Source organism: Medicago truncatula, chromosome 6 (genome assembly GCF_003473485.1).
Source record: "Medicago truncatula cultivar Jemalong A17 chromosome 6, MtrunA17r5.0-ANR, whole genome shotgun sequence".
NCBI classification, from domain to species: Eukaryota; Viridiplantae; Streptophyta; class Magnoliopsida; order Fabales; family Fabaceae; genus Medicago; species Medicago truncatula.
Window position 1 is genome coordinate 11,833,101 of NC_053047.1, and position 27,074 is coordinate 11,860,174.

The following is a 27,074-nucleotide window of genomic DNA, read 5'->3' on the forward strand; positions in this document are numbered from 1 at the left end:
CTAAACTTGTATAAAAAGAATCGTTAAAAAATTTAAGAGTTTAACGATAATTAAACAAAATTTATTTTAGCAGGACTAAAATTATAAGTAAATTTATTTTTGTAGGGATCAAAAAGGCTATTAAAATTAAGTAAGGACTAAACTTAGAAGGTTGCAATTTTATAGGGACCAAAAATATATTTAACCTTTTTTTATAGATGTATTTTCGATTAGTTTTCAATAATCCATCTGATATGAAAATTAGAAGTCAAGAGTATTTAAGATTTGGGTTCTTTGTTATTTTCAGCAATAACTCAGGATGAATGAATGGCAATGTTCTTTGTTTTCAATAAGATTTGGGTTCTTTGTTATTTAAGACCATTATTTTATATAAATAGATCTTCAAAAGCTTAACAAAAGTATTAGTAAATTAGTTCATGAGCATATCGACAATGTTCGATTACTTTCTACTAATTTCTAGGAAAACACATGTATGATTATTTTGTAAGAGAATTATGCAACTGTGGCTTATATATATGATTTTTATAAGAGTATTTTAACTCAAAGTTTATTCAAAGATATGATAGATTAGCCATTTTATTTTTATACATGATAATACAATTTTATAGATAGTATGCATTAAAATAATTAACTTTCTGTGTAACGCACGAGTTAGAGTAATTTTTGTAATGAAAATATCAAATAGAAAGTTATTTAATGTGTAACAATATATATTAAGTTTAATTGTTGTTTTGACCTCATAAGTATCACAATCTTATGATTTTGGCTCTTTATAAAAAACAATAACAAATCAGCTTCTTAGATTTACCCCTCTTTATATCTTTGGTCCCCAAACCAATTTTGACCAAGTCAAAGCATACGTGACACCCATATCATTTAAAATGAGGTGCCACGTATGCATTCATTTGGTCAAAATTGGTCTCAAGACCAAAAAGAGGTAAACATAAGGGGCTGATTTGTTATTGTTTTTTATAGGGGACCAAAATCTCAAGATTGTGTTACTTAGGGGTCAAATATATGAGTAAATACTGCTTGTTTTCTTATGAATGATGTTCAAATTCAAGTCCAATTGAAGTTGTTGATGTATGTACTCGTGGTTGCTGGCAGAGTGTATTATATTGCTACCTAAAATCATGGATATCAAACCTTGTTGTCATATTATGAGCTAATTGGCTGTCATGTTATTGGCTCTGCCATTGATAATATATACGATGGAACATTGTCGGTACATATTATAACAACTGATGTCATATTATAGTAAAGACATTGATCGTCAAAATCAAATTTAGTATTATCGCCAAAATTCAGTACCAATATTGGTTGAATGAGCTGTTGTATCGAAAATGTTGATTGAATGGGCAGCTGTAGTATCAATATTTAAGCAACATAAACATTGTCTCCAAAATAAAAGTAAACAAGGCAATACAATTGTTCAAAAGAAAAAAATACAAAAGGTAATAAAATAGATGTTGAGTTTGATATCCTTCTTTTCTGCACACAAATTAAACACCAGAGTTGAATGAGGTTCCAATGTAATCAAGTATCCTCCTTTGCTTATCTTTTGCAGAAAAATCTTCAATGCATCATGATCTACATTCAATCAACCATATTGTGCTCGTGATTTTCGGGGGTATGACACATATGTACAACATTTCAGCAAAAATACAGTTGTGATATAAATCATGAACATGAACATAATGTCAAAATCATACCTTTTATCTTTTTCCTTACAACTTCGCTTATTGTGACCGTGTAGACCACAAACTTGGCAAGATTTTCTTTTGACTGTTGTTCGGTTTACCGATAACTCTAGACTACTTTTGATCCTTCCATTTTGAGTCTCTTTGATTGAATCTTTTTTTCTTCCTTTAGTTTGTGATGGGAGTGGATCTCTGATAATTGGTTCTGAAGACTCACTTGGTTGCTCATGTATCAGATTTTGACAACTTGCATCTGGAGGAATTATGTCGCTCTCATTGTCTAATTCAGCTTCCATTATCAAAGCTTTTTTGTATGTTTCCTCCAAATCAGATGATATCAGCTTATATATTTTCTCAGATTTTGCTGCAAGATCAGGTAACAAACTTGCTTGTTTGTGTACATGTAAACTTTGCAAAGTTGATGAGTTTCCTGTAGAGGAAGACTTTGGTCCATCTTCAATAAACACAACACCTTTGTTAGCATCCTTTGTCCAACGCTTTAAAATATACATGTCTGGAATTTCTGCAACATTTTTTGCATGAAAAATCACCAAGATATGCCTACATAGCAATCCCATCAATTGAAAAAGCTGACAGTCACAAGTAGCAACCTTTGTCTCCAGATTCACACAAACTATGAATGTGTCTTTCGAGTCATAATCATTAGATACCTTATATTTATACTGAGACCCTTATTTTTCAAGTTTTTCCCTCCTAAATTGAATAATCTTTATAAACTCATCGTGAAACTTCCCAAAAATGTTTCTTGTATATATTGATGCTGCATGCTCCTCAATTTTTGACTTAACAACTACGAGTCGCAATCGATGCCTTGATTCAAAATCCTCTCTTCTTTGTTTTTCATAGCGGCTATCCATTGCCTTGTCAAATTTAACTACAAAACCTTGTAGTGTTGTTGAAGAATTAACAAAAGAATCAAAAAAGGCATTAATACTCTCACTCCTTTGTGTAGTGTTCATGCCGGCAAAAAAAGTGCATCTGTTGAAAACAGGAATTCATGATTTTCTTATATCGTACAACCCTTTAAGCCATTCATTCTCCTTCAAATTATAATCAACCATCATACGTTCCCATTCTTCTTCAAAGTATTCTATAGATGGCGAATCACGAATACAAGATTTCAATTTACGCTTGAAAGTTGAATTTTTGTGGTATAAGTGGGAAAGCTTCTCAGCAATTTTTTTTTTTTTTTATGTGCCATAAACATAACCGGTGACGAGTATGTGGGAAAACATTGGCTATGGTAGCTTTCATTGCTAAGTCTTGATCTGTTATTATTGACACTGGATATTTACCACCCATTGCATCTAACCATGTTCTAAACAACCACTCAAACGACCTCTGAGTCTCATCTTGCAACAAAGCACATCCAAATAAGATGGATTGAAAATGATGATTCAATCCAGTGAAGGGTGCAAATGGCATATCATACTTGTTGGTTTTATATGTTGTATCAAATGTAACAACATCACTAAAAAATTGATATGCGAATCTTGCTCTTCCATCCACCTAGAAGAAATTTATCTTTCTATCTTCATCATCACATTGTATTGCATTAAAAAAATTAGGATTCTCAACTTGTTTTTTCTTGCAAAATTTAAAGACAGCTTGAGCATCTTCCACATCAAGATTTCTTCTTCATAGATTTCTAAGATGATTCCAGCAATCCCAACTAGAAAAAGCATTATCTTCACCCTGAAACATTGTAGCAACTTTCCCTGTAGGTACTCCTTCTTCATCAAACTTCCAACGAGGCTTTTAGTTGTTGTAGTCATTTTCTTATGAGACCGAAGATAGGCCACACTCTTAGGACTAACCATTCCATGATTGTGAACATTGTTTATCCTTTTTATAACCCATTTACTTCTCTTCCCTGCTTTTGAAACAGTAAGTGATGCTTTACAATCAGTTCTTGAGGTTGAACGCTTTCTCTTCCCTTCTTCATTTTCACCCTTCATTATATGTGTACCTTGTAACGCCCACTTTCGTTTAATCGTTATTTAATCGAGTTTAGGCAATTATATTATAATTATATAATATATGCATGATTTAGATATGTTTTGATGATATGATTGATGACGTGATAAATTATGAGTTTTGGAGGATTTGATTATGATATGAGATTTATTTTATTGTTAAATAAAATAAAGATTTGAAAATAATATAAAATATTTAGTTGAGGGTTGTTTTGATATTTTAGATAGTTTTGGGGGAGAAATTGAGATAAGATAAGTAATTAGGAAGAGATATAAATAGAGAAGACCTAATTGTTAGAAAAACTGATTGTACGTGAAAACTTTTGGAAAAGGGAGAAAAAGCTTTGAGAGGAGCAAGAGACCAAGAGGGCTGCGATTTTCTTCATAACCAGGTAAGGGTGGGACTAATAACTCAGTAGCATTAACCTCTGTAATTCTGATGATTAGTTGACATAGTTAGGATTGATTTAGAGAAGTTTTGGAATTAGGTCAAAGCCCTAAAAATTGAGAATAAACGGTAAAACTTGTTTAGATTGATGTAAGAATTGTCCTGTAACCTTAGAATATGTTTAGGATGAATTCTGGAATCAAAACCAAGCTTAGAACCATGTGAAACGTCGGATTTTTGTGATTTTAGGAAGCCTGGCCGTAGCGACATTCATCGCTCGCCACGGCGAGCTATGATCCTCGCCTCGCGAGTGATGAAGATTCATCGCTCGCCACGCGAGCCTTTCCCCTTCGCCTCGCGAGTTGTCTGGTGCAACTCGCCATGGCGAGCAACCTTTCCTCGCCTCGCGAGCTTAGGCAGAGTGCATGTCATATTTTGTATTTTTGACTTTTTAGTTGGACATTGAGTGCCTTTAAGTGCCTAAACATACCTAGAGATGATTAGGAATGATTTTAGGACAGGATTGAACCCAGAACAACATCAGTTTGGGAGATTAGTGTTACTCGCCATGGCGAGTAAGTACTCTCGCCTCGCGAGTACAACCAGAAGGTAGTTGCTTGAGTGTTTGCGCGATCTGTGTCGCATGTGTTGATCAAGAGTGAACCCCTAATTGGCATTGAGGCCTAGTGATGATGTTTACTGCAGCCTGTAGAGTTGCTTAAGACTATATTGATATTAATTGAGTATGAACTAATGTATTGTATATTCATGCAAGATATGAAGGTTTGATAATAATGCAATTTATGTGCTATTGATATAATGATATCATCCTGCTGTGTGACTTGTTTATGCTGCTTCTGTTATTTAACTAAGTGCATATGTATATGATAATGTTTAGCTCCAAATTATTGGATGCATGTTGATTACGATGATTACGTGTTCTGTTCATAAGTGTCCATGCATAGCATATCATTGAGCTTAGTCCTCACCACGAAAAATTAGGAGCTTTGTCCTCCGCACGTTTTATAGGAGCTTTGTCCTCCGCACGATTAAAGTATATTAATACTTATGATGACGATTGGTACCACATGCATATAAGGAGTCTAAGAGCATTGTCACATTGTCATGATTAAGATGCCTTGTTGATAATGAGTGAATATGTAATTACGTGATAAGTGTTATTTGATATGTTATGATATTCCTAATTATTGAACAAACGATTACGTGATAACTGTTTAGCAATTATGCAAAGTTAATAATGGAATGATTATGTTGTTAATTTATGATTCTCAATTACATTGATTAATGTTATTGTATTGTGAAATCTCACCCCTTCTGCTTGAAAATGTTGCCCTTCGTATGGGTAACTTGCAGGTGATCGTGCTTAGTGTGCAGTTGCCGTCGTGAGTGGCCTTGCCTTCACTGTGTCGTCTAGGTCGCTCTGATACGTAACGGGATGGGGTTATATGCTATAACATGCTTCATTCTCTTACGTGGATAATATGTTATTTTTATTATGTTATGGATTATGAACTATTTTTGATGGGGCCTACGTGCCAAACTGATTTATGATTTTGAATTAAATATTCCGCTGCTATGTTAAAGATATTGTGAAGGTTAAATTATTATTTGACTGTTTATGGATTACGTTTCTATGTGATATCCCGTTTATGGTTTTTACTCTGATAATTGTTTATGAAATTTGTATATTGGGAAAAACGGGGTGTTACAATTGGTATCAGAGCAGGTCGGTCCGTCCGGTCAATTAGAGAGTCGTGTCGAGTCTTAGTAATATTTATATTACTACCTTATGTTGTTGTTGCTACTTTTGTAGAATATCAGAAATGGCTGGAAGGAATGATGCTGCGTTAGCTGCTGCTCTACAAGCTGTTGCCCAAGCTGTGGGACAACAACCTAACGTGAATGCTGGTGCAAATGCTGAAGCTAGGATGTTGGAGACGTTCATGAAGAAGAACCCTCCGACTTTCAAAGGACGTTATGACCCTGATGGAGCCCAGACGTGGCTTAAGGAGATTGAGAGGATTTTCCGGGTTATGCAGTGCACGGAGGATCAGAAAGTGCGATTTGGTACTCATCAGCTGGCCGAGGAAGCTGATGACTGGTGGGTTGCTCTTCTGCCTACCCTTGGGCAGGAGGGAGCTGTTGTGACTTGGGCTGTTTTCAGGAGGGAGTTCCTGAGAAGATACTTTCCGGAAGATGTTCGCGGGAAGAAAGAGATCGAATTCCTTGAGCTGAAGCAAGGAAATATGTCCGTGACAGAGTATGCGGCCAAGTTCGTGGAGCTGTCTAAGTTCTATCCGCACTATACTGCTGAGAATGCTGAGTTCTCGAGATGTATCAAGTTCGAGAACGGTTTGAGGCCCGACATTAAGAGGGCGATTGGATACCAACAGCTGAGAGTTTTTCAGGATTTGGTTAATAGCTGCAGGATCTACGAAGAGGATACCAAGGCTCACTACAAGGTAGTGAATGAGAGGAAGGGTAAGGGACAACAGAGTCGTCCTAAGCCGTACAGTGCCCCTACTGATAAAGGGAAACAGAAGATGGTCGATGTTAGGCGGCCTAAGAAGAAGGATGCTGCAGAGATTGTGTGTTTCAATTGTGGTGAGAAAGGCCACAAAAGCAACGTCTGCCCTGAGGAAATCAAGAAGTGTGTCCGGTGTGGCAAGAAAGGTCATGTTGTAGCTGATTGCAATCGCACAGACATTGTTTGCTTTAATTGCAACGGAGAGGGTCACATTAGTTCACAGTGTACCCAGCCTAAGAGGGCGCCGACTACTGGTAGGGTCTTTGCTTTGACTGGGACTCAGACAGAGAGTGAGGATCGTTTGATCAGAGGTACTTGCTATATTAATAATACTCCTTTAGTTGCTATTATTGATACTGGTGCTACGCATTGTTTTATTGCTTTCGATTGTGTTTCTGCTTTGGGTCTTGATTTGTCTGATATGAATGGAGAGATGGTTGTCGAAACTCCAGCTAAGGGTTCGGTGACTACTTCTCTCGTATGTTTGAAATGTCCTTTGTCTATGTTTGGTCGTGATTTCGAAATGGATTTAGTTTGTCTACCTTTGAGCGGTATGGATGTGATTTTGGGTATGAACTGGTTAGAGTACAACCACGTTCTTATTAATTGTTTTAGCAAGTCAGTGCATTTCTCTTCCGTCGAAGAGGAAAGTGGTGCAGAGTTTTTATCTACTAAGCAGCTGAAGCAACTGGAACGCGACGGTATCTTGATGTTTTCGTTAATGGCTACTTTATCTATTGAGAATCAAGCAGTGATTGGTAGGTTACCGGTGGTGTGTGAATTTCCTGAAGTTTTTCCAGATGAGATTCCTGATGTGCCTCCAGAGAGAGAAGTTGAGTTTTCTATTGATCTTGTTCCTGGAACGAAGCCGGTCTCGATGGCACCTTATCGTATGTCTGCTTCTGAGTTATCTGAGTTGAAGAAACAGTTGGAAGACTTGCTTGAGAAGAAGTTTGTTAGACCGAGTGTTTCACCTTGGGGAGCGCCGGTTTTGTTAGTAAAGAAGAAAGATGGTAGTATGCGGTTGTGTATTGATTATCGACAGTTGAACAAGGTAACTATCAAGAACAGGTATCCACTTCCGAGAATTGATGATTTGATGGATCAGCTAGTGGGAGCACGAGTTTTCAGCAAGATTGATTTGAGATCAGGTTATCACCAGATTAAAGTAAAGGATGAAGATATGCAGAAGACGGCTTTCAGAACGCGTTATGGTCACTATGAATATAAAGTTATGCCTTTCGGTGTGACCAATGCACCTGGAGTGTTTATGGAGTATATGAATCGCATCTTCCATGCATTTTTGGATCGGTTTGTGGTTGTGTTTATCGACGATATTTTGATCTACTCCAAGACTGAAGAAGAACATGCTGAGCATCTGAAGATTGTCTTACAAGTGTTGAAAGAGAAGAAACTTTATGCGAAATTGTCTAAGTGTGAATTCTGGTTGAAAGAAGTGAGTTTTCTAGGCCATGTTATTTCCGGAGATGGTATTGCTGTGGATCCGTCTAAAGTCGAAGCTGTATCGCAATGGGATACTCCTAAGTCCGTTACTGAAATTAGAAGCTTCTTGGGTTTAGCTGGTTACTATAGAAGGTTTATTGAAGGATTTTCTAAGTTAGCTCTTCCGCTAACGCAGTTGACTTGTAAAGGTAAAACTTTTGTGTGGGACGTCCAGTGTGAGAAAAGTTTCGGTGAATTGAAGAAGCGTTTGACGACTGCTCCAGTGTTAATTTTGCCGAAGTCGGATGAACCTTTTGTGGTATATTGTGATGCGTCCAAGTTGGGTTTAGGAGGTGTGCTTATGCAAGAAGGTAAAGTGGTAGCTTATGCTTCAAGACAGTTGAGAGTTCATGAGAAGAATTATCCTACGCATGATCTCGAGTTGGCGGCCGTAGTCTTTGTATTGAAGATATGGAGACATTACTTGTATGGTTCGAGATTTGAAGTGTTTAGTGATCACAAGAGTTTGAAGTATTTGTTCGATCAGAAGGAATTGAATATGAGGCAGCGAAGATGACTCGAATTGTTGAAGGATTATGACTTTGGTCTGAATTACCATCCAGGTAAAGCTAATGTTGTTGCAGATGCCTTGAGTAGGAAGACATTGCATATGTCCGCCATGATGGTCAGAGAGTTCGAATTGCTTGAACAGTTTAGAGATATGAGTTTGGTTTGCGAATGGTCACCTCAGAGTGTGAAACTGGGTATGCTGAAGATTGATAGTGAATTTCTGAAAAGTATCAAGGAAGCACAGAAAGTTGATGTAAAGTTTGTAGACTTGTTGGTTGCTAGAGATCAGACTGAAGACAGTGATTTTAAAATCGATGATCAAGGTGTGTTGAGATTCCGAGGAAGAATTTGTATCCCAGACAATGAAGAGATTAAGAAGATGATTCTTGAAGAGAGTCATAGGAGTAGCTTGAGTATTCATCCGGGAGCTACGAAGATGTATCATGATCTAAAGAAGATTTTCTGGTGGTCTGGTTTGAAACGAGATGTGGCACAGTTTGTGTATTCCTGTTTAGTTTGTCAGAAGTCGAAAGTTGAGCATCAGAAACCTGCTGGGATGATGGTACCTTTAGACGTGCCAGAATGGAAATGGGATAGTATATCGATGGATTTTGTGACGAGTTTGCCGAGTACTCCGAGAGGGAGCGACGCGATTTGGGTTATTGTTGATAGGTTGACGAAGTCAGCTCATTTTCTACCTATTAATATTAGTTTCCCTGTTGCCCAGTTGGCAGAGATTTACATCAAAGAGATTGTGAAGCTGCATGGTGTTCCTTCGAGCATTGTATCAGATAGAGATCCAAGATTTACTTCTAGATTTTGGAAAAGTTTGCAAGAGGCTTTGGGTTCGAAGTTGAGATTGAGTTCGGCGTATCATCCACAGACAGATGGTCAGTCGGAGAGGACAATTCAGTCGCTAGAGGATTTGTTGAGAATTTGTGTTCTTGAGCAAGGAGGAACTTGGGATAGTCATCTCCCGTTGATCGAGTTCACTTATAACAATAGTTATCATTCTAGTATTGGAATGGCACCGTTCGAGGCTTTGTATGGTCGGAGATGCAGAACTCCGTTGTGTTGGTTTGAATCAGGAGAAAGGGTGGTCTTAGGACCAGAGATTGTTCAGCAAACTACTGAGAAAGTTCAGATGATCCAAGAGAAAATGAAGGCGTCGCAGAGTCGACAAAAGAGCTATCATGATAAGCGTAGAAAAGATCTTGAATTCCAAGAAGGAGACCACGTGTTTTTGAGAGTCACTCCTATGACTGGTGTAGGACGTGCTTTGAAGTCAAAGAAGTTGACCCCGAAGTTCATTGGTCCGTATCAGATATTGGAAAGAGTTGGAACAGTGGCTTACCGAGTGGGTTTACCGCCGCATCTTTCGAATTTGCACAACGTTTTCCATGTGTCGCAACTTCGAAAGTATGTTCCGGATCCATCTCATGTAATCCAAAGCGACGATGTGCAAATTAGAGACAACCTTACGGTAGAGACTTTACCGTTGAGGATTGATGATCGCAAAGTGAAGACGTTGAGAGGCAAGGAGATACCTCTCGTGAGAATCGTTTGGTCGGGAGCGACTGGTGAAAGCTTGACGTGGGAGCTTGAGAGTAAGATGCTGGAGTCTTATCCAGAGTTGTTTGCTTGAGGTAAATTTTCGAGGACGAAAATCTTTTAAGTGGGGGAGAGTTGTAACGCCCACTTTCGTTTAATCGTTATTTAATCGAGTTTAGGCAATTATATTATAATTATATAATATATGCATGATTTAGATATGTTTTGATGATATGATTGATGACGTGATAAATTATGAGTTTTGGAGGATTTGATTATGATATGAGATTTATTTTATTGTTAAATAAAATAAAGATTTGAAAATAATATAAAATATTTAGTTGAGGGTTGTTTTGATATTTTAGATAGTTTTGGGGGAGAAATTGAGATAAGATAAGTAATTAGGAAGAGATATAAATAGAGAAGACCTAATTGTTAGAAAAACTGATTGTACGTGAAAACTTTTGGAAAAGGGAGAAAAAGCTTTGAGAGGAGCAAGAGACCAAGAGGGCTGCGATTTTCTTCATAACCAGGTAAGGGTGGGACTAATAACTCAGTAGCATTAACCTCTGTAATTCTGATGATTAGTTGACATAGTTAGGATTGATTTAGAGAAGTTTTGGAATTAGGTCAAAGCCCTAAAAATTGAGAATAAACGGTAAAACTTGTTTAGATTGATGTAAGAATTGTCCTGTAACCTTAGAATATGTTTAGGATGAATTCTGGAATCAAAACCAAGCTTAGAACCATGTGAAACGTCGGATTTTTGTGATTTTAGGAAGCCTGGCCGTAGCGACATTCATCGCTCGCCACGGCGAGCTATGATCCTCGCCTCGCGAGTGATGAAGATTCATCGCTCGCCACGCGAGCCTTTCCCCTTCGCCTCGCGAGTTGTCTGGTGCAACTCGCCATGGCGAGCAACCTTTCCTCGCCTCGCGAGCTTAGGCAGAGTGCATGTCATATTTTGTATTTTTGACTTTTTAGTTGGACCTTGAGTGCCTTTAAGTGCCTAAACATACCTAGAGATGATTAGGAATGATTTTAGGACAGGATTGAACCCAGAACAACATCAGTTTGGGAGATTAGTGTTACTCGCCATGGCGAGTAAGTACTCTCGCCTCGCGAGTACAACCAGAAGGTAGTTGCTTGAGTGTTTGCGCGATCTGTGTCGCATGTGTTGATCAAGAGTGAACCCCTAATTGGCATTGAGGCCTAGTGATGATGTTTACTGCAGCCTGTAGAGTTGCTTAAGACTATATTGATATTAATTGAGTATGAACTAATGTATTGTATATTCATGCAAGATATGAAGGTTTGATAATAATGCAATTTATGTGCTATTGATATAATGATATCATCCTGCTGTGTGACTTGTTTATGCTGCTTCTGTTATTTAACTAAGTGCATATGTATATGATAATGTTTAGCTCCAAATTATTGGATGCATGTTGATTACGATGATTACGTGTTCTGTTCATAAGTGTCCATGCATAGCATATCATTGAGCTTAGTCCTCACCACGAAAAATTAGGAGCTTTGTCCTCCGCACGTTTTATAGGAGCTTTGTCCTCCGCACGATTAAAGTATATTAATACTTATGATGACGATTGGTACCACATGCATATAAGGAGTCTAAGAGCATTGTCACATTGTCATGATTAAGATGCCTTGTTGATAATGAGTGAATATGTAATTACGTGATAAGTGTTATTTGATATGTTATGATATTCCTAATTATTGAACAAACGATTACGTGATAACTGTTTAGCAATTATGCAAAGTTAATAATGGAATGATTATGTTGTTAATTTATGATTCTCAATTACATTGATTAATGTTATTGTATTGTGAAATCTCACCCCTTCTGCTTGAAAATGTTGCCCTTCGTATGGGTAACTTGCAGGTGATCGTGCTTAGTGTGCAGTTGCCGTCGTGAGTGGCCTTGCCTTCACTGTGTCGTCTAGGTCGCTCTGATACGTAACGGGATGGGGTTATATGCTATAACATGCTTCATTCTCTTACGTGGATAATATGTTATTTTTATTATGTTATGGATTATGAACTATTTTTGATGGGGCCTACGTGCCAAACTGATTTATGATTTTGAATTAAATATTCCGCTGCTATGTTAAAGATATTGTGAAGGTTAAATTATTATTTGACTGTTTATGGATTACGTTTCTATGTGATATCCCGTTTATGGTTTTTACTCTGATAATTGTTTATGAAATTTGTATATTGGGAAAAACGGGGTGTTACATACCTTCATTAGCGCATACAAACATGCAAAAATTTTGCTTAGTAGACCGAACACGAACTCCAAAACCTTCTTTCTTGGCAAATGATGTGTAGAATTCTTTTACATCCGCAATGGAGTCAAATTCCATATCAACAATAGGACAAATATTAGCTTCAGGCGACTTGGAATTTTCTGAATTTGGTTCTAAATCATTAGACACATCATCAACTATCTCATGGTCTTCTAAACACTCAACATTGGAATTTTCCACACACTCATTATCCATGTACCTATAGGTTATAAAAAAATAAAAGAAGCCATGAATAATGAGTATTCATGATCATGATCATGAGAGAAACATGAGATTAGCAACAAAAAATAAATAAATAAATAATATGGCGTGGATATAATTGCCTCAATGAACAATGAAAGTATTTAATTATGGGAGAAACATGATATTAGTGAAAATGTAAAGACAAATAAAAGAACATGGTGGTGCCAATCCCTATTAACACGTGAAAGACAAGCATATGACGGTGCCAATTGTTTTTGACGGTGTACTCAATTGATCTTAGGGGAAAGGATGATTTGTCATTGTCAATAAAATCTTAAGGGAAAAAGAATTGTGTTACAAAAAAACTCACGCGGTGACGAAGGTGCAGAACTTTCTCCTCGGCGGCAATGGGGACTTGCTATATTTTCTATCAAAATCTCATGATAAAGAGGAGAAAAGACAGTGAAAAAATGTCACGTGAAATTTTTTAATACCTAAGTTTCCTTTTTAGAATTAAACATTGTGAACCGCATGATTAAGAGATCTGGACGGTTGGGATTTGGTGTCAACGAATTCGTTGACACCTGGTGTCAACCGATCCTGTATATATATATATATTAGAGTTATCCGATTTAGATATATGGATTTATTTAAATCCACATAAAATGATTAATACATAAAGCGATACAATTGTTTTTTTCATAGTGTACACAACTCTCTTTTGTTTTGTAGATGCAAAGAGGCTAATTGGTCGGAAATTTTGCGATCCCATAGTAGAAAGTGATGTGAAGTTGTGGCCATTCATACATAAACCCATGATTGTTGTTAACTATAATGACGAGGAAAAGCATTTTGCTGCTGAAGAAATCTCATCCATGGTATTGGCGAAAATGCGCGAGACAGCAGAAGCCTTCCTTGGATCAACAGTGGAGGATGTTGTTATAACTGTGCCTGCATACTTTAATGACTCACAACGCCAATCTACTCGAGATGCAGGTGCTATTGCTGGCCTCAATGTTTTGGGAATACTCAATGAGCCTACTGCAGCTGCAATTGCATATGGCTTTGACACAAAACCATCACATGGACATAGAAATGTTTTCATTTTTGACTTAGGTGGTGGTACTTTGGACGTGTCTGTTCTCAAATTTGAGAATGGTGATATCAATGTTAAGGCTATTGTAGGAGACACTCACCTCAGGGGGCAAGACTTTGATAACGCAATGGTGAACCATTTTGTGAAAGTGTTCTTAAGGAAGTATAAAATCGACATTAGTGGAGATCCAAGAGCCGTTAGGAGGCTGAAGACTGCTTGTGAGAGATCAAAAAGGATACTTTCTGTCAATACTTAGACTACCATTGAGATAGAGTGTTTAAACCAAGGTACAAATTTCTCCTCGTCGATTAGTCGTGCAAAGTTTGATGATCTCAACAAGAGTCTTTTTAACCAGTGCATGGAGAGTGTAGAAAACTGTATAGCAGATAGTGGGATAAACAAGAGTAACTTTCATGATGTTGTCCTTGTTGGCGGCTCTACAAGGATTGTAAAAGTTCAAGGCCTTTTGGTTGATTTCTTTGAAATTAATGAGCATAGTAGGACGAAGTTATGCAAAAGCATCAATGCAGATGAGGCGGTTGCATATGGTGCTTGTAACACCCCGTTTTCCCAATATAAAAATTTCTAAACATTTATCGAAGTAAAACCATAACAACGAGGTATCACATATAACATAATCCAAAACAGTTAAATAATAATTTAACCAAACATCTAAAACATTGCAGTGGAAATTATATCGTAATCCATAAAACGTTTTGGCACGCAGGCCCTATCAAAATATTTCAGAAGTTAGTCAACATTATAAAAATAACATAAATGTTTCACGTAAGAGAATGAAGCATGCATAACAGACAACCCCATCCCGTTACGTATCAGAGCGACCTAGAAGACATAGTGAAGGCAAGGCCACTCACGACGGCAACTGCACACTAAACACGATCACCTGCAAGTTACCCATACGAAGGGCAACGTTTTCAAGTAGAAGGGGTGAGATTTCATAACAGAATAATGTTAATCAAAGTAATTCGAATCATAATTAACATTAACATCATAATCAATCTTAAACAACTTTGCATATTCGATAAATATTTATCACATAATCACATATTCATTCGTCATCAACAACATAGCATATTAGACATGACAATGCGACAATGCTCTTAGACTCCTTATATGCATGTGGTACCAATCGTCATCATAAGTATTAATATACTTTAAACGTGCGGAGAACAAAGCTCCTAATAAATCGTGCGCAGGACAAAGCTCCTAATAATCGTGGTGAGGAATAAGCTCAATGAATGCTAATGCATGGACTCTTATAAACAAATCAACGTAATCATCATATCAATAGGCATCCAATAATTTGGAGCTAACCGTCATCTTATTCATCATATATAGACATTATGCACTTAGTTAAATAACAGCAGCAGCATAGTCAAGTCACACAACAACAGGATGATATCATTATATCAATTGCAATTCAATGGCATCAAAATATTTAATTCATATCTTTCATAAAGCGTAATACTTTAATCATGCTCAATTAATATCAACATATCTTAAACGGCTTTGCAGATTGCATTAAACATCATCATTAGGTTTCATTACCTATTAGGGGTGATAAGTGCTAGAAAGTTGTAATTTAAGTGATATATTTTAGGCACTTTTGTTACTTGTTTTGCAAGTTATTAAGGGAAAAGCCGAGAAATAAGTGATTATTTCCCTTTTACGCTTTATCTATCTTACTTCACCCATTTGTGCAGGATTCGAACTCAAGACATCAAGCAAAGAGAAGAAAATGGAGAAAAGTACAAAAAGGCAGAAAAGTGAGATCACTCGCCTCCAACTCGCCATGGCAAGCATCAAAGGCGAGCAATTCCAGAATGCAACAAAGATCACACGCCACCAACTCGCAATGGCGAGTGGAAGGCGAGCTTACACGCCATGGCGAGTAGAATGACTCGCGAGGCGAGTGAAGGCGGTTTAGCCTCTTACAGCTGACGTGGCACAAATCCAATGGCGAAGGAACCTCAACTCGCCATGGCGAATGAATGAGCTCGCGAGGCGAGTTGATGCAGAGTCAGAATTGTATAAATAGCCCACTCAACCATTTCATTGAGAGATAGTTTTTACATAGTTTTTTACTTAGTTTTTCTCTGAGTTTTTCACTTGTAATATTTCTAGAGAGAGAGATAGGGCTTGTGCTTTATAGAGTGAGAGTGATAGAGAGTGGATTCTTCATCCTTTGTTGAGACATCACAAGTTGTAATGAATCTTGCTTCTTCAATTCATTCTTGCAAGGCTTCCATGACAATGAGTAGCTAAATCTCCTTTGTTGGGATTAGAGGTACTTGATCATAGCTTAAACATGTAATCCTTTGATTTATAAATATATGGTTCTAGCATTTGATTTGATATTGATGTTATTTTTGCACTTTAATCTTTATCTTTGATTTAATTGTGATTGAGAAATACTTTTGAATCTAGGTTTAGAATAACCATCTATCAAAACATAGGTTCTAGACATGGAATCGATGCTTTGATAATCACCTTGAGTATCCAAACCTAAAGCTTTCTTATCATTTAATAGATTGAGAAATCATCGATTGAACGATAAGATCGACTCTTGAATCATTCAATAGTTTGAGACATCAACCATTGAATGATACAATTGATTTCACAATATTGTTTGGACACGAATGGTGTTGTCGAGGGATACGTGATAATATCAAAGAAAAGCTAGAATTCATGTATGATCATTAGGTTACATGCGACGCTCGATCAAGGAACTCTAATCCTAACAAGTTTTACGCCCTATTAATCTCAATTTTATCATTTGCAATTTAGTTACTAAAACAAACAACCAATTATCTTTTAACTTAGAATGATATCTGGTGTCGAACGGTCCGCGATATCGCACTAGTCCCTGAGGAGACGATATAAATACTTACAATTGTTTGATGCAAAAATATTACATCAAGGGGTTCACTCTTGATCGAAACGTGCGACACAGATCGCACAAACACTCAAGGCACTCAAATCTGGAAGTGCTCGCGAGGCAAAAGTTCCTACTCGCCATGGCGAGTACCAGTCAAATTCCAAACTAATGCTGTTCTGGGTTTAATCTTGTCCTACATTCATCCCTAATCATTACTCGGTATGTTCAGACACTCAAAGTCCAACTAAAAAGTCGAAATTGCAAAATCTTACATGCTGTAACGCCCTAGTCGTTATTTTATTATTTTTAGAATTAGTTAGAGTCTTTTGTGTGTTTTAAATTAATATATGTGATTTATGTGGTGTGAATCATTTATTTATATAATTTATTTAATATAAATAGAATAATAAAAATAATGGAATTATTTAGGAGGTTGGGGATTAATTAGAAATTAATAATAATAAGGGAGGTTTTAATGAAAAAAAGAGAGGTTATAGTTTTGGGAGTTAAGGAAAGAAAAGTCAGAAAAACAGTTTAACGTGAAAACAAGTGGGAGAGGAGAAAAGTTAAGGCAAGGGAGAAGACCAAGAGAGAAGAGCTTAGGAACTGATTGCTGTGTTTTTGTCTTTGCAATTCTAAGGTAAGGGTGAGATTATCTTTCAATGATCTTAATATATAATTTCTGAAAAATTAACCTAAAAGAATAGTTCTTGAAAATAAATTGAGAAATTAGGGTATGAGACTGATTTTGAAAGAAAAGTGGAAGAATCATGTTTAAAAGGTTGTAATTTGGTATTCTGTATGATTACTTAATCTATAATGTTGCTATGTTCTGAATTTGGAATGAAATTAGGATTGGTTGATTGAATTAAGAAAGTTGTGTATGATAGTTGGAATGAGTTGAATTGATGTTGTTAATGCATATGTTATGTTCCTTTTGATGCCTAGTTGTGTATAGGACTTGTAAACATTTCTGGAAAACGTTTTGGGTGATCAGGGGATTAAAAATTGGGTTTTTGGAGTGAGGAGAAGTCTGAAAATCGTAGTTTTTACCCTGCCCAGATGAGTGGTCGCTTAAGCGAGCGATCAAGAGCGCTGCCCAGAAATTTTCTTTAGCCGTTTGCTTAAGCGAACCGTGAGCGACCCGTAAGCGAAGAACTTGTTTAGATACGACATTGTGTTCGCTTGAGCGAACCCGCGAGCGTGCTGTAAGCGAGCGAAATCTCAAACTTCCTGTAGCTGGTCGCTTAAGCGAGCTACCCTTCGCTTAAGCGAGCTGAGCCTTAGCCAGCCCCTTTCTGAACTTTGCCTCGTGCACTAGGGGACCCTTTTAAGTAATTTTAAGTGTTTCCTTTAGCTTGTATAACTCCTGTATAGGTATTTGATTCTACTTAAACCCCATGATAATTGATTTGGTTGACTTTCTATGAATTTTGGAGATGTTGAAGTATGTGAATTAAGTGAATGAACATGTTGCATTAAAAGGAGTGGTGAGTCATATAAATACATATGTAATAGTAGAGTTGTATGTAGATATACACAGGTTGGGTAGTTGCATAAACATCAAGTGGGAGAGCTTCGGCTCTGGAACGCCTCGTCGTTCAAAGCGGTGGAACACTAGTTGTTCAAAGCGGTGTGGAGCGGTGAGGACTTAGGTCCTGTTGAGAATGCTTTAACCATTCGACAGTGGTGTGGGTCACGGCCCTGAATTATGGTACCACATGCATAATTGCATTTATTGAGGAGTATTAGATGGGGATGTCGTGTCATAACATGGGTTGCATTTTGTTGATTTGGATTCTATTATGGATGATTGTTGTTGATTATGAAATAACCATGCTTATTGAATAATCTTTGATATTGTAAGGTGTTAGATTTTCAATTGATGTTTTTATATATTATTTTTATTGATTGAGAATCTCACCCCTTCTGCTTGGAAATGTTGCCCTTCCTATGGGTAACTTGCAGGTGATCCTGAGTAGTAGGTGGTGGCTCAAAGTGTCTAGGGCTCTGATACGTGGGATGGGATTTTATTATTTTCTTTCATTCCTGTGTATCAAATTTTGGATAATGCTGTTGTAGCCCTATATTTGTTGGATTATTTTGGTTGAGGCTTTTTATGCCAAGATGTTTTTGGAAGTTTAAACGGTTAACGTTGTTGCTTATATATAAATATTCAGCTGCAGATTAATGACATTATTGATGAAGGTTTCTTAAATAGTTTTACATTTCTATTTAAGAGTTATGAAAATGAAGTGTGACATGCCCATTTGGAATTATTACTCTGATGTGTGTTTATTTTATTAAATAAATTTATATTTGGGAATGGGGTGTTACAATTGGTATCAGAGCAGGTTGGTCCGTCCGACCGTGTAGTAGAGTCGTGTTGAGCCACCTAGGATAGAGTGTCAAACTCTAATGTTGTTTTGTTATGTTCTGAATTGTTATTTCTTATGTAGAATTTAGAAATGGCTGGTCGTAATGATGCTGCTATTGCTGCTGCACTTGAGGCTGTTGCTCAAGCTATAGGACAGCAACCAGCTGCTGGTAACGGAGAGGTGAGAATGCTGGAGACCTTCTTGAGGAATCATCCACCGGCTTTTAAGGGGAGGTATGATCCAGATGGTGCTCAGACTTGGCTGAAGGAGGTGGAGAGGATCTTCAGGGTCATGCAGTGCTCTGAAATTCAAAAGGTGCGGTTTGGGACGCACATGCTAGCAGAGGAGGCTGACGATTGGTGGGTAAGTCTGTTACCTGTACTTGAGCAGGACGGTGCGGTGGTGACCTGGGCTGTGTTCAGGAGGGAATTCCTGAATAGGTATTTTCCGGAAGATGTCCATGGCAAGAAAGAAATTGAATTCCTAGAGTTGAAACAGGGTGACATGTCTGTCACGGAATATGCTGCAAAGTTCACGGAGCTAGCCAAGTTTTATCCTCACTATACTGCGGAGACGGCTGAATTCTCCAAATGTATTAAGTTCGAGAATGGGTTGAGGGCTGATATCAAGAGGGCCATTGGCTATCAGAAGATCATAACTCTTTCTGAGTTGATAAGTAGCTGCAGAATCTATGAGGAAGATTCAAAGGCTCATTACAAGGTGATGAGTGAACGGAGGGGCAAGGGACAACAGAGTCGTCCTAAGCCGTATAGTGCTCCTGCTGGTAAGGGAAAGCAACGACTGAATGATGAGAGAAGACCCAAGGGAAGAGACACTCCTGCTGCGATAGTTTGCTTTAAGTGTGGCGAGAAAGGCCACAAAAGTAATGTTTGTACCAAAGATGAGAAGAAGTGCTTCAGGTGTGGACAGAAGGGTCACGTGTTAGCTGATTGCAAACGTGGTGATATTGTATGCTACAACTACAATGGGGAGGGTCATATCAGTTCTCAGTGCACTCAACCGAAGAAGGTTAGGACCGGTGGGAAAGTGTTTGCCTTGGCGGGTACGCAAACCACAAATGAAGATAGACTCATCAGAGGTACTTGTTTCTTTAATAGTATCCCTTTAATTGCTATTATAGACACTGGTGCTACACATTGTTTCATTGCTTTAGAGTGTGCATATAAACTGGGTTTGATTGTATCTGATATGAAAGGAGAAATAGTCGTTGAAACTCCAGCTAAGGGTTCAGTGACTACTTCTCTTGTTTGTTTGAGATGTCCTATATCTATGTTTGGTAGGGATTTTGAAGTAGATTTAGTTTGCTTACCACTGACGGGGATGGATGTTATATTTGGGATGAATTGGTTAGAGTATAACCGAGTTCATGTCAACTGCTTTAACAAGACCGTGCATTTTTCTTCTGCTGAAGAAGAGAGTGGAGTTGAGATTTTATCTACAAAGGAGATGAAGCAGCTAGAACGAGATGAGATTCTGATGTATTCCCTAATGGCATGTTTGTCGTTAGAAAACCAAGCTGTGATCGACAGGTTACCAGTAGTGAATGAGTTTCCTGAAGTTTTTCCATATGAGATTCCAGATGTACCACCAGAGAGGGAGGTTGAGTTCTCCATCGATCTAGTACCAGGAACGAAGCCGGTGTCGATGGCACCTTATCGTATGTCGGCATCTGAACTTGCTGAGTTGAAGAAACAGTTGGAGGATTTACTCGACAAGAAGTTTGTAAGACCAAGTGTTTCACCGTGGGGAGCGCCTGTGTTGTTGGTAAAGAAGAAGGATGGTAGTATGAGGTTGTGCATCGACTATCGTCAGTTGAATAAAGTTACGATAAAGAACAGATATCCTCTTCCGAGAATTGACGACCTGATGGACCAGTTGGTTGGTACCAAGATTTTTAGTAAAATTGACTTGAGGTCAGGTTACCATCAGATCAAGGTGAAAGATGAAGGCATGCAGAAGACTACCTTTAGGACACGATATGGTCATTACGAATATAAGGTGATGCCTTTCGGTGTTACTAATGCGCCTGGTGTGTTGTGTTCATGGAGTATATGAATAGGATTTTTCATGCTTACCTGGATAAATTTGTGGTTGTATTCATTGATGACATTTTGATCTATTCGAGAACCGAGGAAGAGCATGTAGAACATCTGAGAATTGTGTTGCAAGTATTGAAAGAGAAGAAGTTGTATGCCAAATTGTCGAAGTGCGAGTTCTGGTTAAGTGAAGTGAGTTTTCTTGGCCATATTATTTCTGGTAGTGGTATTGCAGTGGATCCTTCAAAGGTTGAGGCAGTGTCACAATGGGAGACTCCGAAGTCGGTGACAGAGATCAGAAGTTTCTTGGGTTTGGCTGGTTATTACCGCAGGTTTATTGAGGGATTCTCAAGGTTAGCTTTGCCGTTGACTCAGTTAACCTGTAAGGGTAAGTCGTTTGTATGGGATGCTCAATGTGAGAGTAGCTTCAATGAGTTGAAGAGGAAGTTGACAACCGCGCCTGTTTTAATTTTGCCTAAGCCGGATGAACCGTTTGTTGTTTACTGTGATGCGTCTAAGCTGGGTCTAGGAGGTGTTTTGATGCAAGATGGTAAGGTAGTAGCGTATGCTTCTAGACAGCTGAGAGTACATGAAAAGAATTATCCTACTCACGATTTAGAGTTGGCTGCGGTGGTTTTTGTTTTAAAGATTTGGAGGCACTACTTGTATGGTTCCAGATTTGAAGTGTTCAGTGACCATAAGAGCTTGAAATATCTATTTGACCAAAAAGAATTGAACATGAGGCAGAGGAGATGGCTTGAGTTATTAAAGGATTATGATTTTGGCTTGAACTACCATCCGGGTAAAGCTAATGTAGTTGCAGATGCGTTGAGTAGGAAGACGTTACACATGTCGGCCATGATGGTGAAGGAATTTGAGTTGCTTGAGCAGTTTAGAGATTTGAGCCTTGTTTGTGAATTGTCACCCCAGAGTGTGCAGTTGGGTATGTTGAAAATCAATAGTGAATTCTTGAATAGTATCAGAGAAGCGCAACAGGTTGATGTCAAGTTTGTGGATTTAATGATTGATAGTAATCAAACTGAAGATGGTGATTTCAAGGTTGATGAACACGGTGTGTTGAGGTTCTGAGGCAGAATTTGCATTCCTGACAACGATGAGATGAAAAGGTTGATTTTGGAAGAAAGTCACAAGAGTAGCTTGAGTATCCATCCGGGAGCTACGAAGATGTACCACGACTTGAAAAATCTGTTTTGGTGGGCTAGTTTGAAGCGTGATGTTGCTCAGTTTGTGTATGCATGTTTAACTTGCCAGAAGTCTAAGGTGGAACATCAGAAACCTGCAGGGTTGTTGACACCATTGGATGTACCGGAGTGGAAATGGGATAGTATTTCTATGGATTTCGTGACGAGTCTACCAAACACTCCGAGGGGACATGATTCAATATTGGTTGTAGTCGATGGATTGACGAAGTTGGCGCACTTTATTCCGATAAATATCAGTTTTCCGGTGGCACAGTTGGCGGAGATTTATATCCGGGACATTGTGAAGTTGCATGGTGTTTCGTCGAGTATTGTATCAGATAGAGATCCGAGGTTCACATCTAGATTCTGGAAGAGTTTGCAAGATGCTTTGGGCTCGAAATTGAGGCTGAGTTCGGCTTACCATCCTCAGACCGATGGCCAGTCAGAGAGGACAATGCAATCCTTAGAAGATCTTTTGAGGGTGTGTGTACTTGAGCAAGGTGGAGCTTGGGATAGTCACCTACCGTTGACAGAATTTACTTACAACAATAGTTACCATTCGAGTATTGGTATGGCACCGTTTGAAGCATTGTATGATCGAAGATGCAGAACTCCTTTGTGTTGGTTTGAGTCGGGAGAAAGTGTGATGTTGGGACCAGACATAGTTCAACAAACTACAGAAAAGGTTAAGTTAATAAGAGAACATATGAAAGCGTCGCAGAGTCGACAGAAGAGCTATCATGACAAGCGTAGGAAGGACCTTGAGTTTCAAGAGGGAGATCATGTGTTCTTGAGAGTCACCCCTATGACGGGTGTAGGCCGTGCATTAAAATCTAAGAAGTTGACTCCAAAGTTTATTGGCCCATATCAGATATCTGAGAGAGTTGGAACAGTGGCTTATAGGGTGGGTTTACCCCCTCATCTTTCAAATTTGCATGACGTGTTCCATGTGTCACAGTTGCGGAACTATGTACCGGATTCTTCGCATGTTATTCCAAGAGATGATGTGCAAGTTAGAGATAACCTGACGGTGGAGACCTTACCTTTGAGGATTGATGATCGAAAGGTGAAGTCTTTGAGAGGCAAGGAGATACCTCTTGTAAGAGTTGTTTGGGGTGGAGCAACTGGTGAAAGTCTAACTTGGGAGTTGGAGAGTAAGATGCAAGAGTCGTACCCTGAGTTGTTTGTTTGAGGTAAGATTTCGAGGACGAAATCCTCTAAGTTGGGGAGAGTTGTAACGCCCTAGTCGTTATTTTATTATTTTTAGAATTAGTTAGAGTCTTTTGTGTGTTTTTAATTAATATATGTGATTTATGTGGTGTGAAGTATTTATTTATATAATTTATTTAATATAAATAGAATAATAAAAATAATGGAATTATTTAGGAGGTTGGGGATTAATTAGAAATTAATAATAATAAGGGAGGTTTTAATGAAAAAAAGAGAGGTTATAGTTTTGGGAGTTAAGGAAAGAAAAGTCAGAAAAACAATTTAACTTGAAAACAAGTGGGAGAGGAGAAAAGCTAAGGCAAGGGAGAAGACCAAGAGAGAAGAGCTTAGGAACTGATTGCTGTGTTTTTGTCTTGGCAATTCTAAGGTAAGGGTGGGATTATCTTTCAATGATCTTAATATATAATTTCTGAAAAATTAACCTAAAAGAATAGTTCTTGAAAATAAATTGAGAAATTAGGGTATGAGACTGATTTTGAAAGAAAAGTGGAAGAATCATGTTTAATAGGTTGTAATTTGGTATTCTGTATGATTACTTAATCTATAATGTTGCTATGTTCTGAATTTGGAATGAAATTAGGATTGGTTGATTGAATTAAGAAAGTTGTGTATGGTAGTTGGAATGAGTTGAATTGATGTTGTTAATGCATATGTTATGTTCCTTTTGATGCCTAGTTGTGTATAGGACTTGTAAACATTTCTGGAAAACGTTTTGGGTGATCAGGGGATTAAAAATTGGGTTTTTGGAGTGAGGAGAAGTCTGAAAATCGTAGCTTTTACCCTGCCCAGATGAGTGGTCGCTTAAGCGAGCTACCCATCGCTTAAGCGAGCGATCAAGATCGCTTCCCAGAAATTGTCTTTAGCCGTTCGCTTAAGCGAACCGTGAGCGACCCATAAGCGAAGAACTTGTTTAGATACGACATTGTGTTCGCTCGAGCGAACCCGCGAGCGTGCTGTAAGCGAGCGAAACCTCAAACTTCCTGTAGCTGGTCGCTTAAGCAAGCTACCCTTCGCTTAAGCGAGCTGAGCCTTAGCCAGCCCCTTTCTGAACTTTGCCTCGTGCACTAGGGGACCCTTTTAAGTAATTTTAAGTGTTTCCTTTAGCTTGTATAACTCCTGTATAGGTATTTGATTCTACTTAAACCCCATGATAATTGATTTGGTTGACTTTCTATGAATTTTGGAGATGTTGAAGTATGTGAATTAAGTGAATGAACATGTTGCATTAAAAGGAGTGGTGAGTCATATAAATACATATGTAATAGTAGAGTTGTATGTAGATATACACAGGTTGGGTAGTTGCATAAACATCAAGTGGGAGAGCTTCGGCTCTGGAACGCCTCGTCGTTCAAAGCGGTGGAACACTAGTTGTTCAAAGCGGTGTGGAGCGGTGAGGACTTAGGTCCTGTTGAGAATGCTTTAACCATTCGACAGCGGTGTGGGTCACGGCCCTGAATTATGGTACCACATGCATAATTGCATTTATTGAGGAGTATTAGATGGGGATGTCGTGTCATAACATGGGTTGCATTTTGTTGATTTGGATTCTATTATGGATGATTGTTGTTGATTATGAAATAACTATGCTTATTGAATAATCTTTGATATTGTAAGGTGTTAGATTTTCAATTGATGTTTTTATATATTATTTTTATTGATTGAGAATCTCACCCCTTCTGCTTGGAAATGTTGCCCTTCCTATGGGTAACTTGCAGGTGATCCTGAGTAGTAGGTGGTGGCTCAAAGTGTCTAGGGCTCTGATACGTGGGATGGGATTTTATTATTTTCTTTCATTCCTGTGTATCAAATTTTGGATAATGCTGTTGTAGCCCTATATTTGTTGGATTATTTTGGTTGAGGCTTTTTATGCCAAGATGTTTTTGGAAGTTTAAACGGTTAACGTTGTTGCTTATATATAAATATTCAGCTGCAGATTAATGACATTATTGATGAAGGTTTCTTAAATAGTTTTACATTTCTATTTAAGAGTTATGAAAATGAAGTGTGACATGCCCATTTGGAATTATTACTCTGATGTGTGTTTATTTTATTAAATAAATTTATATTTGGGAATGGGGTGTTACGCATGCTCTCTGCCTTAGCTCGCTATGGTGAGTAAGGTTGCTCACTGTGGCGAGATGCAAGGTGCAACTCGCGAGGCGAGGGGAAAGGGCTCGCTAGGCGAGCGATGAATGTTCATCACTCGCGAGGCGAGATTCTTAGCTCGCCATGGCGAGCGATGAATGTCGCTACGGCCAGACTTGGTATTTTCACAAAAATCCGACAATTCTCAAGGTTCTAAGCCTAACGTTGATTCCAAAGTTCGTCCTAAACATTATCTAAGGTCTAGGAACACTTTCTACAGCCATTTAATCAATTCCTACCGTTTGATCATCAATTCTAGGGATTTGACCTAGTTTTCGTTTTCTCCAATTCGATCCTAATTCTTGCTAACTAATAATCAGAATTACAATCAATTACCATTACTGAGTTATTAGTCTCACCCTTACCTGGTTATGAAGAAAAATCGCAGCTCTCTTTGATCTTCTCCCTTCTAGTCTTTTTCTCCCTTTTCCAAAAGTTTTCACGTACAATGGTTTTTCTAACAATTAGGTCTTCCCTATTTATATCTCTTCCTAATAACTTATCTTATCTCACTTTCTCCCCCAAAACTCTCTAAAATCTCAAAACAATCCTTAACTAAATATTTTATATTATTTTCAAATCTTTATTTTATTTAACAATAAAATAAGTCCCTTAATCTTATCAAATCTTCCAAAACTCATAACTTATCACAATATCAACCAAACCATCAAGATAGTCGTAAATCATTCAAAACATACCAAAATCATGCATATATTATATAACTATAATATAATCGCCTAAACTCGATTAAATAAACAATTAACGAAAGTGGGCGTTACAACTCTCCCCCACTTAAAAGATTTTCGTCCTCGAAAATTTACCTCAAGCAAACAACTCTGGATAAGACTCCAGCATCTTACTCTCAAGCTCCCACATCAAGCTTTCACCAGTCGCTCCCGTCCAAACGACTCTCACGAGAGGTATCTCCTTGCCTCTCAACGTCTTCACTTTACGATCATCAATCCTCACCGGTAAAGTCTCTACCATAAGGTTGTCTCTAACTTGCACATCGTCACTCTGGATCACATGAGATGGATCCGAAACATACTTCCGAAGTTGCGACACATGGAAAACATCGTGCAAATTCGAAAGATGCGATGGTAATCCAACTCGATACGCCACCGTTCCAACTCTTTCCGATATCTGATACGGACCAATAAACTTCAGGGTCAACTTCTTTGACTTCAATGCACGTCCTACACCAATCATAGGAGTCACTCTCAAAAACACGTGGTCTCCTTCCTGAAACTCAAGATCTTTTCTACACTTATCATGATAACTCTTTTGTCGACTCTGCGACGCTTTCATTTTCTCTTGTTAACTCAGTTAGTAATTGGTTGACTCACCCGCAAAGATT

The 27,074-nt window shown here is 38.1% G+C and overlaps 3 protein-coding genes across 3 annotated transcripts; 1 reads left to right on the top strand and 2 right to left on the bottom strand.

Moving 5' to 3' along the window:
- Positions 1-1,340: 1,340 nt before the first annotated feature.
- Positions 1,341-3,212, bottom strand: LOC120576146 (protein FAR-RED IMPAIRED RESPONSE 1-like). Its single transcript, XM_039827170.1, has 2 exons — positions 1,713-3,212; positions 1,341-1,590 (listed from the first exon to the last, which is right to left on the bottom strand). The coding sequence occupies exons 1-2, from the start codon at positions 2,276-2,278 to the stop codon at positions 1,584-1,586; spliced, it is 573 nt and encodes a 190-aa protein (XP_039683104.1). The 5' UTR covers positions 2,279-3,212; the 3' UTR covers positions 1,341-1,583.
- Positions 2,393-12,722, bottom strand: LOC120575977 (protein FAR1-RELATED SEQUENCE 5-like). Its single transcript, XM_039826911.1, has 3 exons — positions 12,461-12,722; positions 3,327-3,690; positions 2,393-2,699 (listed from the first exon to the last, which is right to left on the bottom strand). Exons 1-3 carry the CDS (start codon positions 12,720-12,722, stop codon positions 2,393-2,395), a joined length of 933 nt encoding a protein of 310 aa, XP_039682845.1.
- Positions 12,723-13,241: 519 nt separating this feature from the next.
- On the top strand, positions 13,242-22,229 carry LOC25481612 (putative heat shock 70 kDa protein 7). Its single transcript, XM_039826912.1, is given in 6 exon segments — positions 13,242-13,261; positions 13,393-14,360; positions 19,229-19,316; positions 20,385-20,633; positions 21,473-21,631; positions 22,172-22,229. Coding segments are annotated over 6 exon segments (1,542 nt in total).
- Positions 22,230-27,074: the final 4,845 nt, after the last annotated feature.

Coding starts and splice junctions, on each gene's coding strand:
- LOC120576146 (XM_039827170.1), bottom strand. CDS start 2,278: ATGGGATTGCTATGTAGGCATATCTTGGTGATTTTTCATGCAAAAAAT.
- LOC120575977 (XM_039826911.1), bottom strand. CDS start 12,722: ATGGATAATGAGTGTGTGGAAAATTCCAATGTTGAGTGTTTAGAAGAC. Junction 3,691..12,460: donor GTTTGTATGCGCTAATGAAG/GTATGTAACACC, acceptor GGGCGTTACAAG/GTACACATATAATGAAGGGT. Junction 2,700..3,326: donor ATGTGGAAGATGCTCAAGCT/GTCTTTAAATTT, acceptor TGTTTTCAACAG/ATGCACTTTTTTTGCCGGCA.